At 44.2% G+C, this 14206-nt stretch overlaps 1 protein-coding gene across 5 annotated transcripts in view; it reads right to left on the bottom strand.

Moving 5' to 3' along the window:
* Positions 1-12132, bottom strand: part of ZNF207 (zinc finger protein 207) — a 32477-nt gene extending 20345 nt beyond the window's left edge. For 3 of the 5 annotated variants that reach the window (XM_025361346.1, XM_025361349.1, XM_025361348.1), the window contains exons 1-5: positions 11595-12132; positions 10038-10164; positions 3088-3226; positions 554-721; positions 352-427 (exon numbers count right to left, since the gene is read on the bottom strand). In XM_025361346.1, coding sequence (XP_025217131.1) covers positions 352-427; positions 554-721; positions 3088-3226; positions 10038-10164; positions 11595-11635 — 551 coding nt within the window. In that variant the 5' untranslated portion in view covers positions 11636-12132. Of the gene's footprint in view, positions 1-351; positions 428-553; positions 722-3087; positions 3227-10037; positions 10212-10324; positions 10484-11594 lie in introns of all 5 variants that reach the window. The other 2 variants (XM_025361345.1, XM_025361347.1) reach the window with 2 other exon arrangements.
* Between the last annotated feature and the right edge of the window lie 2074 nt (positions 12133-14206).

Here is a 14206-nt window from a genome sequence, read left to right as displayed (position 1 = left end):
CAAATAAATCATTTACAGAGTTTGTCTGCTTCTTGTCGCAACTACAAAGTGTCACAGATAGTTCTGAATCTCAGAAACGCAAATCTATAAATAACCAACTACTTTAATCACAGTAAATGCAATTGAAGTAGATGGTTGCTTACATATACCCTAAAACCCAAAAATCTATTATTCAGAGGCAAATTTATACTCCTTAAATTTATTGGTTGATCCCTTTATTAGACAAGATTTATATAGCCCATACCTTCTTCTAAAGCAAAAAATGGAAACTAACATTTCATTCATATAACATCCAAATTGAAAAAGATTACTAGGCACAAGCCTACAAGATAAATAAAAAAATGTTCTTACCCAGGTGGCATGCCTGGCATAACTGGTGGCATTCCTGGCATCAGAGGAGGAACACCTGGCATTAATGGAGGTATGCCTACAAGCAAGAATTTCAATCAAAATAATAACAAATATTAAAGAGTCAGGAGGAAGAAAGTAATACTTCGATACAATATAAATAATGCCCTAAAAATGTAAGATTTTAAGCAATCCTATGTGCTACCTGGAGGCATTCCTGGTGCTCCTGGTACTGGTGGCAGTCCTGGCTGTGCCATTGGGGGAATATAACCTTGTTGAGGTTGAACAGGCTGTGGCTGAAATGAAGTTGAGGCTGCAGAGTCATCATCATCATATTCATCAGAATCATCTTGTTGTTTCTTTTTTTGACTTTCTGTTACAAAAAAAATCTTAATTATTTCCATGGAGTAAAAACTAAGAAAGTTTACTTACAACATTCAATATTTAAAAATACTTGTATTGGTAAAATTAGTTCATGAGATTTTTCTTCCCCCAAAATTCAATATTGCTCTATGTTCTTCAAATGTGTTTTCACTCTATATTAAACAAGGTTAACGTTCTTTCCCTGTCCCATAAAAGGTAAAATGATTATCCTAAATCAGTATTTTTTCTTTTAAATTTTTAGTAGGGTCTTGCTCTGTGACGCAGGCTGGAAAGCAATGGCACGACTGCAGCTCACTGCATTCTCAAACTCCTGGGCTGAAGTGATGCTCCCGCCTCAGTCTCCCAAGTAGCTGGGACTGCAGGCACATGCCACAACACCGGGCCTTTTTTAAAAATTATTATTATTATTATTATTTTTGGTAAAGATGAGGTCTCGAACTTTTGGCCTCAATTGATCCTACTGCCTCAGCCACCTAAAGCACCGAAATTATAGGGGGTCCTTCATTTTCATATGCCTTAACACTTGTTAATTCTATTTGGAATTCAATTATGAACAATAATATAAGAAAATGGAATGATCCAAATGGTACTGCATATATACCAATCAAGTACATGTCTTCAAAAACAGAGCTCAAATTTAAAATTCCAAATAGATAGATCTACCATTCAATTTTATCTATCTTATCTATTAAGTGACTAATCAATTAATTTATCTAGATAGGATCTCACTCTGTTACCCCGGCTGCAGTGGAGAATTCACAGCTCACTGAAGCCTCAACCCCCAGGGCTCAAGACATACTCCCACCTCAGCTGAGACTACAGGCATGTGCCACCATGCCCAGCTAATTTTTATATTTTTTTGTAAAGACAGCATGTCACTTTCTATTGCCCAGGTTGGTCTCCCAATTTCTAGGCTCAAGCAATCTTCCTGCACCGCCTGCCCATAGTGCTGGGATGACAGGTGTGAGCCACTGCAACTAACCTACCATTACATTTATAATTGAAAATAGTAACTATGGGCTTCAGTGAGGCTGAAAAAAGAATATTATTACAAGGGGAGAGAGATGGTGGCTCACACCTGTAATCCCAGCACTTTGGGAGGCCTTGGCAGGTAGACTGCTTGAGGTCAGGAGTTTGAGACCAATCTGACCAACATGGTGAAACGCCGTTTCTACTAAAAAATATTAAAAAAAACTAGGCCAAGTGTGGTGACTCAGGTCTGTAATCCCAGCACTTTGGGAAGCTGAGGTGGGCGGATCACTTGAGGCCAAGAGTTTGAGAACAGCCTAGGCAACATGGTGAAACACTGTCTCTACTGAAAACACAGAAAAAAAAAAAAAAAGCTGCGAATAGTGGTACACGCCTGAAATCCCAGCTGAGCAGCTGAGGCACGAGAATCACTTCAGCCTGTGAAGCTGAGGTTGCAGTGAACTGAATCATGTCACTGCACTCCAGCCTGGCCAACAGCTAGACTCTGTCTCAAAATAAATAAATTAATTAAAAAAAAAAAAAAAAATACAAGCCGGGCAAGGTGGCTCACGCCTGTAATCCCAGCACTTTGGGAGGCCGAGGCGGGTAAATCACTAGGTAAGGAGCAGATCACGAGGTCAGGAGTTCGAGACCAGCCTGACCAACATGGTGAAACCCCTCTCTACTAAAAATACAAAAATTAGCCAGGTGTGGTCGTGCGCACCTCTAATGCCAGCTACTCCAGAGGCTGGGGCAGGTGAATCGCTTGAACCTGGGAAGCGGAGGTTGTGGTGAGCCGAGATCATACCACTGCACTCCAGCCTGGGCAACAGAGACTCCGTCTCAAAAATAAAAGCAAACAAAAATCAGCTGGGTGTGGTGGCACAAACCTGTAATCCCAGCTACTCAGGTGGCTGAGGCACAATAATCACTTAAGGCTGGGCACGGTGGCTTGCGCCTGTAATCCCAGCACTTTGGGAGGCCAAAGCGGGCAGATCACCACTTAAGGTCTGGAGTTCAAGATCAGCCTGGCCAACATGGTAAAACCACAAAAATTAGCTACTAAAACCACAAAAATTAGCCGGGCGTGGTGGTGCATGCCTGTATTCCCCAGCTACTCAGGAGGCCGAGGCAAGATTACCACCTGAACCTGGGAGGCACAGGTTGCAGTGCAGTGAGCCGAGATCATGCCACTGCACTACAGCCTGGCAACAAAGCAAGACTCCACGTCAAAAAAAAAAAAAAAAAAAAAAAGAATCACTTAAACCCCGGAGGCAGAAGATGCAGAGAGCCGAGATCACACCACTGTACTCCAGCCTTGGCTGGACAGAGTAAGCCTCTGTTCTCAAAAAAAAAAAAAAAAAGAAAATTTATTCCAATATTTACCTTGTGTTTTCTGCTCAAGAAGTCGTCGTCTTTCATCCATGTCTTTTTCTGGAATACCTTCCATACCGTATATTTCCAATTCTATGTCTGTTCTTCCAGGTATTGCATTTGGTACGGCATCTATTGTTTCTTTATGTACCTAACAACAACAATTTCCATTAGATAAAAGTCTTTTTTTAAGAATAATTATGAATTAATCAAAGACTACTTAGTATAATGCTAAAGAATAAATGTTCTATGGTGAGGCCATGTAGGGTCAATTCCCAGTTTTGCCATTCACTAGCTCTGTGACTGATATCAAGCATGTCAGTGGACCTCTAAGCCTGTTTACTTCATCTATATAGTAGCTAACTTGTAGAGTTGTTTTTAGGATTAAATACTATATATAAAAAATACTTGGCCAGACGTCTAACACACAGTAAACATTCAATAAACATTCTTTCAAGTTTATCATATAATCTTGATTACTTCAATTATTAGCAGTAACTAGTAGTCCTATCCAAATCAGGGATGTTTCACATGTGAATTAAGAAAAGATTAGGAAACAGCCTCATATTAGAATTACAATATAGCCAGGTGAGGTGGCTCACACCTGTAATCCCAGCACTGGGGAGGCCGAGATAGGTGGTTCACCTGAGTCAGGAGTTTGAGGCCAGCCTGGTCAACATGACAAAACCCTGTTCCTACCAAAAATACAAAAATTAGCTGGGCGTGGTGGGGGGTGCCTGTAATACCAGCCATTCAGGAGGCTGAAGAGGGAGAATCGCTTGAAGTGAGCAGAGATCGCAACACTGCAATCCAGTCTGCACGACAGAGGGAAGAGTCCCTCAAAAATAAAAATAAAAAAAAGCTAGGCGTGGTGGTGCACACCAGTAATCCCAACCACTGGACAGGCTGAGGCATGAGAATAACTTGAACACGGGAGGCAGAGGTTGCAGTGAGCATTCCAGCCTGGGCTGAAACAGCGAGACTGTCTCCAAAAATAAAAATAAAAAAATAAAAAGCTGGGCGCGGTGGCTCACGCCTGTAATCCCAGCACTTTGGGAGGCCAAGGCAGGCGGATCACGAGGTCAGGAGTTTGAGACCAGCCTGACCAACATGGTGAAACCCTGTCTCTACTAAAAATACAAAACTTAGCCTGGCATGGTGGCATGCACCTGTAATTCCAGCTACTCAGGAGGCTGAGGCAGGAGAATCGCTTGAACATGGGAGGCAGAGGTTGCAGTGAGCCGAGACTGCACCATGGCACCGTAGCCTGGGCAGGAGAGCGAGATTCTGTCTCAAAAATAATAATAATAATAATTACAATAGCAAATTTTCTAAGTACAGATCTTGAGACAAGCCTCTGGTTACAAACTAGAAAAGTTACATTTACAATCAGTATCACTTGCAACTAATGAGTTACGTGAGGCATTTTACTTTTTTTTTTTAAGACAGGGTCTCACTCTGCCGCCCAGGCAGGAGTACAGTGGCATTATCTCAGCTCACTGCAACCTCTGCCTCTCAAGCTCAAGCCATCCTCCCACCTGAGCCTCCCAAGTAACTGGGACTACAGGTGTGTGCGCTGCCATGCCTGGCTAAGTTTTGTATTTTCTGTGGCGATGGGGTTTTGTTACATTCCTCACACTGGTCTCAAACTCCTGAACTCAAGGGATGCACTCGCTTCAGTGTCCTAAAGTGCTGGGGTTACAGCAGTGAGCCACCATGCCCGGCCCTGAGGCACTTCAACAAGTTTCTTGCAACACACTGAAAATCTGGGATTTTTTTTTCTCACTATATTGTTTTGCTACATAAATGTTTCTAATCTTCAGATCTGGACAACTTTTGCCAATACCCCTCCCAGTCTTGGTTTCTTCAGCAAGCCATTTTGCTGAAGTAGACGTCAAAGTATTTTGCCTAGACTATCAAGTCTTTCTGGAAATGCTAATGCATGCTCAAGTTTGAGAAGCCCTGATTTAGGCTAATGACTCAGATATACTCGCCCAAATAACATTCATTTTTTCTTTCCTCATAAAACATTTTCATGTATGAACAGAAAAGTAACTACAAAAAGGTAAGTATTTTCTTCTTAGCAATGTATCTCACTTAAAGATTTGAAACTGGGGCATGCAAACCAAACTCAGAAATTATCTTAATATCAGAGACGGAGTGCCGCTCTGTCGCCCGGGCTGGAGTGCAGTGGCCGGATCTCAGCTCACTGCAAGCTCCGCCTCTCGGGTTCACGCCATTCTCCTGCCTCAGCCTCCCGAGTAGCTGGGACTACAGGTACCCGCCACCTCGCCCGGCTAGTTTTTTGTATTTTTTAGTAGAGACGGGGTTTCACCGTGTTAGCCAGGATGGTCTTGATCTTGTGACCTCGTGATCCGCCCGTCTCGGCCTCCCAAAGTGCTGGGATTACAGGCTTGAGCCACCGCGCCCAGCTAATATCTGATTGTTAAAAGCTATTCCTTATATAGCAATTAAAATATTTATGGATAAAGCGGCTCAACAAGTGACTTAATTGCCCTGTTTCCTAAGGATTTTTGGGATATTTTGCTATTCTTAAAGAGATGACGCAACAGGCATTCTATAAACAATTACATTCACATACACACTAATCTTCACTACATTTCTGAGGGCAACAATTTACTAATTTAAAGGTGTTATCTATTATGGTACAGCCAGAATTAGATTTCTTGGGACCTTGTCAAGCAAAGTCATAGGGTCTTGGTTGAAAAGACAGGAGGCAAGCATTGATGAGAAACTGCAGGTAACCACCTAACTTACTAATCATGTCTTAGGGTTTATCATCTATAAAACTGGTATGATTTAACTGCCAGGCCTATCTCACAGGTTGCTGTGAAAATATAGGACTAAATAAAGGCACTCAGACAATTAATAATGTTACTAACAGTTTCTCAACTAACCTCCTTGCAGCTTCCACACCACTTCTCTGCTCTTCATATAGTACAACTCCCTAAGAGTGCCTCCACTTCCTCTCCCTTTGTCTCTTCAAAGCACGGTAATCACACTTCACCCTCACCACTCTTAGCAATGACTCTTTGTCAAGTCACCAATGACCTTATTAACCCAGTCTCAGTCCTCTTACTGAACCAACCACCAGCATTTGACTCAGTTAAATAAGTCACTCCTTGAAACACATCATTGACTTCCAGGGCACTATTCTTGGTTTTCCTACCTTTCAATCTCCTTGGATGATTCCTTTTAATCTCCTGACCTTCAAATGTTGGAACTGGCCACGAGCAGAGAGGACCTAATTTCCATCCACATTAGATTCCCTAGAAAGGAAATCTAGTAGCATGGCTTAAACTAGCCACCCGTACATTATATGCTTCCACATTTCTATCTCCTGTTTTAACTTCTGTGAATTCCTGACCTGTACATCAAACCGCTTAGGTAACCTTTCCGTCTGAATATTTAATAGACCTCAAACATACCTACACTCAAAATTAACACAGGCCTCCCTTATTCTCATTCTTAAGTCTATTATTCCTGTAGCTTTTCACATTTCGATATATGCTAACTCATTTTTCACACTGCTCAGATAAAACATTTTTGAGACAGGGTCTCACTCTTGTAGCCCAAGTTGAAGCCGAGTAGTGCTATCACGGCTCATTGCAATCTTGTCCTCCCTAGCCCAAGCGATCCTTCCTGCCTCAGCCTCCTCAGTAGCTGGGACACAGGCACGTGCCACCATGCCCAACTTTCCATTTTTTGTAGAGATAGGGTCTCATTACATTGCCCAGGCTAGTCTCGAACTATTAGGATCAAGTGATTAGTCCAACTCGGCCTCTCAAAGTGCTGATTACAGGCGTGAGCCACCGCACCTAGCCAGACCATCTTGAGATCACCCTTAACTCCTCAGTTTTTCTTATATCCCATATCTAACCTATCAAACTCTGGTCTCTGTCACCATCTCCTCTTGTCTGTAATATTCCAAGTCTTCTAAACCGGTCTCACTGTACTCTGCACTCTACTTTCAACCCTGCAGCCAGAAAAATCCTTTTAAAAAAGTCTTACAGGCTGGACGCCGTGGCTCATGCCTGTGATCCCAGCACTTTGGGAGGCCAAGGAAGGTGGATCAGGTCAGGAGTTCAAGAACAGCCTGGCCAAGATGCTGAAACCCCATCTCTACTAAAAATACAAAAAAATTAGCCAGGCAAAATGGTAGGCACCTGTAATCCCAGCTACTCGGGAGGCTGAGGCAGGAGAATCACTTGAACTCGGGGAGCAGAGGTTGCAGTGAGCCAAGATCGCGCCACTGCACTCCAGCCTGGGCAAAAGAGACTCCGTCTCAAAAAAAAAAAAAAAAAAAAAAAAAAGTCTAACGGAGGCCAGCTGCAGTGACTTATATCTGTAATCCCAGCACTCTGGGAGGCTGAGACAGGATCACGTGAAGCCAGGAGTTCAAGACCAGCCTGGCCAACGTGGCGAAACCCCATCTCTACTAAAACTACAAAACTCAGACAGGCACAGTGGTACACGCCTGTAATTCTAGCTACTCAGGAGGCTGATACACGAGAATCACTTAATCCCAGGAGGCGGAGGTTGCAGTGAGCCCAAGACAGAGCAAAACTCTATTTACTTATTTTTTTTGAGACAGAGTGACAGAGCATACATCTCTATTTAAACCCCCATTTCATTCAGAATTAAAGAAAACAGCCAGGTACAGTGGCTCACAACTGTAATTCCACCACTTTGGGAGGCTGAGGTGGGAGAATCGCTTGATCCCAGGAGTTGGAGACCAGCCTAGGCAACATAGTGAGACCCTGTCTCTATAAACTAAAATTTTAAAAATAGCCAGGTATGGTGGCACACACCTGTGGTCCCAGGTACTCAGGAGGCTGAGATGGAAGGATCATTTGAGTAAGGGAGTTCAAAGCTGCAGTGAGCTATGATCTGCACTCCAGCCTGGGCAACAGGGTGAGACCCTGTCAATCAATCAAAAGAAAATGTTCTTATCCACATTATCCAATATAATAGTTAGCTACGTGACAGAGACACTGAACATTTAGCTATTCATAGAATTTCAAATAGCCACATGTAACTAGTGGCCGCAACAGTGAACAGCTGTGGGTCTAACATGTAGTAGGTTCTCTAACTTTTTTTTTTTTTTTTTTGAAACGGAGTCTCTGTCACCCAGGCTGGAGGAGTGCAGTGGCACAAACTCAGCTCACTGCAACCTCCACTTTCCAGGTTCAAGTGATACTCCTGTTTCAGCCCCCTGGGTAGCCAGGACTACAGGCGCCCGCCACCACGCCCAACTAATTTTTTCTATTTTTAGTAGAGACGGGGTTTCACCATGTTGGCCAGGTTGGTCTCAAACTCCTGACCTCAGGTGATCCATCCGCCTCAGCCTCCCAAAGTGCTGGTATTACAGGCGTGAGCCACCGCACCTGGTCAACATTTTAAAGTGAGTATTAAATTGTTGTTAAAGTATACGGAGTGAAAAGGATCTATATCAATTTATCTTTAAACCCAGAGAAACCATGTCTCCCTACCTCCCACCAACAGTAGTTTCCAATGATTGGGTATTTGATCTTCTCATATTTCTCTAAGGTATAATTTAGCAAAAGTACAGACGGCTCTAGGACTAAGCAAAAGTAGAATAACGTTGAATGAGACATGAAGGTACTTACTAGATCTTAAAAACTGTAAGTTACAATGCTCTACTTTCTAAAAGAACTTAAGAAACCTAGAAATTATTGTTACTATTACTATTATTATTTCGGGGATGGAGTCTCACCCTGTCGCCCAGGCTGGAATGCAGTGGCGCCATCTCGGCTCACTGCAACCTCCACCTCCAGGGTTCAAATGATTCTCCTGCCTCAGACTCCCCAGTAGCTGGGATTACAGGCACACCCCACCACACCCGGCTAATTTTTGTATTCAACATGTTGGTCAGGTTGGTCTTGAACTCCTGACCTTGTGATACGCCCACCTCGGCCTCCCAAAGTGCTGGGATTACAGGCGTGAGCCACCGTGCCTGGTTGAAACCTAGAAATTATTAAATGAAATACAATTCTGGGCTGGCACAATGGCTCATGCCTATAATCCCAGGGCTTTGGGAGAACGAGGCAGGAAGATGGCTAGAACCCAGGAGTTTGAGGCTGCAGTGAGCCATAACCATGTCACTGCAATCCAGCCTGGGCCACAGAGCAAGGCCGTCTCTTAGAAGCAAAGAATACAACGCTGCCATTCCAATAAGTAAGTTGCTGAAATTAGCCTAGCCCCAAGCTACAGATAATAACAAATCCTTCAATGGCAGTGAGTAATGACAGCTAATTAAGTATTAATCCTTATGGCCAGACCACCTACAAAATCTAAATCGCTGATCCTTGTTCTCTGCTCCAAGAACTCAGGAAATATTTTGTGATTTCAATCTGTTACCAATCTACCCTAGTAAGGTACTATCAAACTAAATACAAATATAAACTCTCTTTAAACATAAAAAGCCAGTTTTATTGTCTTGATGGCTATCGAACAATTTTTTTTTTTTAAGGCTGACTAGCTATCTTATCTTTTGCAGTAAGTAAATCAACAACAACAACAAAAAAATTACAGTTGTCAGAGAAATAAATGATTATTCTTTCAGCCAGGCGCGGTGGCTCATGCCTGTAATCCCAGCACTCCGGGAGGCCCAGGTGGGTAGATCACCTGAGGTCAGGAGTTCAAGACCAGCCTGGTCAACATGGTGAAATCCCAGTCTGTACTAAAAATACAAAAAATTAGCCAGGCATGGTGGCGGGCGCCTGTAGTCCCAGCTAATCGGGAGGCTGAGGCAGAAGAATCACTTTAACTGGGGAGGCAGAGGTTGCAGTGAGCCGAGATTGCATCACTGCACTCCAGCCTGGGCGACTAGACCGAAGCTCAAAAAAATAAAAAAGATTATTCTTTCAAGTTGTTTCCAAATCACAAGCGGACAATAAATACAGAAGAAAAATCCTTACCTGCATGCAATGAATAGCTAAGCCAGGTCCTGTATACAATTTCTTGTGACATATATGGCATTTAAAATGCTTTGCTTTTTGGTGCTGTATAAGGATCTTCTCATCATCAAAATCTCTATTACAATACCTGATCAATACTGTTAAGGCACAAAAACAGCATAATGATGACACTGCCTGTAATAAAAACACATGGATAACACTACAATATAGGAACAGCTAAAACCAAAATGGTACTGTACAGAAACCCTGCTTTTGATATTTATTACACAATTAAGGACTGCACATGCCATGTAATTTCAATATTTTCAATTTCCTAGAAGCCTATCTCTCTTCATTACCTCAAAAAACACGTCAGTCATCAGCAATATACTTTGTCAAATTCCTATGTTCAACAGAGATGTCTGTGAAACTTTTGTTACAAATATTTCAACATTTACAAATGCACACTGAGGACAGGAAGGAGTTCAGTTAAGAAATCCCCAAGGTTCTGTCTAGACAATTACTTCACTAGATACGTAGACGATAGCCATAACTGCATTAGGAATTTAGCAATATTTAGAATCTAAGATTATATGGTGAACAATAATCACATAATTTCGAATGAACAATCCATAAAATTGTTTCCAATTCCGAATGAATTTGTTGCCAAGCAATGTATTTAAATTCACAGATCAATAAAATCAATAAAACAGAATTCTTACCTCACTACTCAGATTTTCCTAAAATCACATTACAAAATTCGTAACCGTATTTAAGCTATTTTTAAAGCTGTTACATAAATAAATGCAGTACTGTAACAGGCCGCCTTTACGTACAAAACTAAACAAAATCAATTTTAATGTAAAGAATATTAACGCTTCCGGAAAAAGTATTAAATAATACCACACTGTAGTAAGAGTTTTCCTTTCTAATAAGATAGTCATTTTTTAGTCCTACAAAGTTGGGTAACAGAAACTCCACCCTGTGAGAACGCTTCCTGCAGATTAAGGCGCCTCTGGGTGAGACACGGAAGCTAGTTCTCCTCCAGCCCCAAGAAGAAAAAAATAAAAAAGGTTCGAAACCAGGGTTGACTAACTTGGGCCTTTACTAAACCGCCAATTCGAAAAAACACAAAGCACCCATAAAGTACATAAAAACAGAAAAAGTGGGTGACAGACTGGGAAGCTCTTCCCCAACCCTCCATGAAATTAATAAGCCTATCGCACTCGAAGAAAAGTCCCTTTGTTGAATCGTCACCAAAACAACGGAATGTGGCTGAATAGTCCCTAGGGGACACTGTCCTTGGCGGAGGGGTCCAGGCCGCCTCCCAGAGTCTAAAATTCGCACCGAACAAGATCCTCCTGAGTCAGTCACACGATCCACAACTGCAAGATCCTCTCAACCTCGGAATACCATTTTCCTAGAAGCCTTCCCAAGTCCAATCCCAGCCACCAGGCCACCCACGCCGACGCTTAAATACAAACGCTCCACGCCATAGGCCAAACCCAGGCCTCCCAGTCCCGGGCCCCACCAACCGGCACCCCAGCGCGACCTCGACTTCAAACCGACAAAGGATACCAGCACCACGGCTTCAGCTGCTTCTTCTTCTTGCGACCCATAACTGTGTTCTACCGACAAAGTAAAAGGGAGGAGAAAAGAAGCAGGAGAAACGAGGCGAAAATCCTTCACTTTCCCGACCCAACGGCTACGACTGCGTCCCACAGGAAGCAGACACAAAATGGCCGACGGCCTCGTTCGCCGCTCCGCCTCCCGTCAGGCACTGCGGCAGGAGGCGGAGCCAGGAAGGGAGGGTCACAGGACGCAGACCTCCGCCCTGAGTGGGTGGGACTAAGAGGCGCGAAGAGGTAGCTGACATCTTGTCCGTTTGAGAGTCTTTCGCTTTCGCTGTCAGTGCTTGCGGAGCACTTCGGATTTCTTTTGTAAAGGAGCCAGAGACCTAGGTACGCCAAGGCACATGCAAATGGAAAACAGAAAACGAAAAAACGGGAAAGATTGCCAGTGCAGTTAGGGCCGATCACAAATAGAGATAGAGACAGCGCCCAATTTTAATTTTGTTTTAACAGTAAATGTTGATTATGTGCCTATTAAATGCTAAACCAAAGAAGTTAGTCTCTGCTTTGTAACTCGCAGATTGGTGACAGACGAGTACACAACGCAGAGCCCTCAGTGCGGCGTTGGGGGAAATGTGAAGTGCTGTAGGACCTCAGAGAGCGGGAGTCCTAAGGCGGCCGTAGTGGTAGTGATCATTGGGTTGTCAAGAAAGGTTTTGTTTTTCTTTGTTTTGTTTTATTTTTCTAAGACGAAGTCTCGCTCTGTCGCCTAGGCTGGAGTGCAGCTGCGCGATCTCTACTCACTGCACCCTCTGTCTCCCGGGTTCAAGCGATTTTCCTACCTCAGCCTCCTGCGGGACTGCAGGCCCGCGCCACCAAGCCCGGCTAATTTTTGTATTTTTAGTAGAAATGGGGTTTCACCGTGTTAGCTAGGCTGGTTTCGAACTCCTGGGCTTAAGTGATCCGCCCGCCTCGTCCTCCCGAAGTGCTGGACTGCAGGCTTGAGCCTCTGCACCCGACACAAGAAAGGTTTCTTGAAGAGTCAAAGGGAGCAAGCAAGGTGAAGGAAAGGGTATCTCAGTAAGGGAGCAAAGAGTTGAAGTCTTTGAGGCTGGGCACGTGAAAACACTAGTCGTGGTAAGACTGGAGCTGATAGCCGGGCGCGGTGGCTCACGCCTGTAATCCCAGCACTATAGGCCGAGGCCGGGGCCGAGGCCGAGGCCAAGCCTGGCGGATCACTTGAGGTCAGGAGTTCGAGACCAGCCTGGCCAACATGGTGAAACCCTGTCTACTAAAAATACAAAAATTAGCCAGCCGTAGTGGCAGGCGCCTGTAACCTCAGCTACTCTGGAGAATGAGGCAGGAGAATCACTTGAACCTGGGAGGTGAAGGTTGCAGTGAGCCGAGATCTCGGCATTGCACTCCAGCCTGGGTGACAGAGCGAGACTCCATCTCAAAAAAAAAAAAAATACTGGAGCTGTCAGTGAAGGTGCTGGTCACAAGAGATAATCCTAGGGAGGCTAGCAAAGGCGGATTCTGGCAAACCCTAGAAACATTGTCAGAAGTTGGATTTCAGGCTGAAGTCTCTGAGAAGGCACAGAGGAGTTTTTTTTTTTTTTTTTTTTTTTTTGAGACTGAGTCTCGCTCTGTCGCCCAGGCTGGAGTGCTGTGGCCGGATCTCAGCTCACTGCAAGCTCCGCCTCCCGGGTTCCCGCCATTCTCCTGCCTCAGCCTCCTGTGTAGCTGGGACTACAGGCGCCCACCACCTTGCCCGGCTTATTTTTTTTTTATATTTTTAGTAGAGACAGGGTTTCACCGTGTTAGCCAGGATGGTCTCGATCTCCTGACCTCGTGATCCGCCCGTCTCGGCCTCCCAAAGTGCTGGGATTACAGGCTTGAGCCACCGCGCCCGGCCTGGCACAGAGGAGTTCTAAGAGGGCAACTGGAGGATCATGCAAGTGAGAGGTGGTTAAAAGCCCAGTGCTTGGGTTCATAGTCCACCAGTGCCACTGCCTAGCTGCCTGACTTTGGGCAAGGCACTTAAACTTCATCTGGCTGCACTCAGAACAGAGCTTGGCATATGGTAATAACTAGTGATGTAAATTATGTGTTACTATTAAAAGCAGAAAATAATAGCAGACATCCATGGAGCACCTACCGTGTGCCAAGCATTGTAGTAAGTTTTAACATTATTTATCTCAGCCTCTGGGGTAGGAGCCATTATTGTCAACTTGTTAATAGAGATGAGATAAAAGAGACTTAAGAGAGCTGGAGTAATTTGCCCGAAAGCACAAAGTAAGTGTGGAGCTGAATTGAATTTTAAAGGATAAGTTTAGGCTGGGCGCAGTGGCTCACGCCTGTAATCCCAGCACTCTGGGAGGCTGAGGTGGGTGGATCACCTGAGGTCAGGAGTTCGAGACCAGCCTGGCCAGCATGGTGAAACCCAGTCTTTACTAAAAATATCAAAAAAAAAAAAAAAAAAGTAGCCAGGCATGGTGGGACACGCCTGTAACCCCAGCTACTCGGGAGGCTGAGGCAGGAGAATCACTTGAACCCGGGAGGCAGAGGCTGCAGTGAGCCAAGATTATACCACTGCACTCCAGCCTGGGCGATAGAGGG

Source organism: Theropithecus gelada, chromosome 16 (genome assembly GCF_003255815.1).
Source record: "Theropithecus gelada isolate Dixy chromosome 16, Tgel_1.0, whole genome shotgun sequence".
Lineage (NCBI taxonomy): Eukaryota > Metazoa > Chordata > Mammalia > Primates > Cercopithecidae > Theropithecus > Theropithecus gelada.
This window is presented reverse-complemented; position numbering and strand designations above follow the sequence as displayed.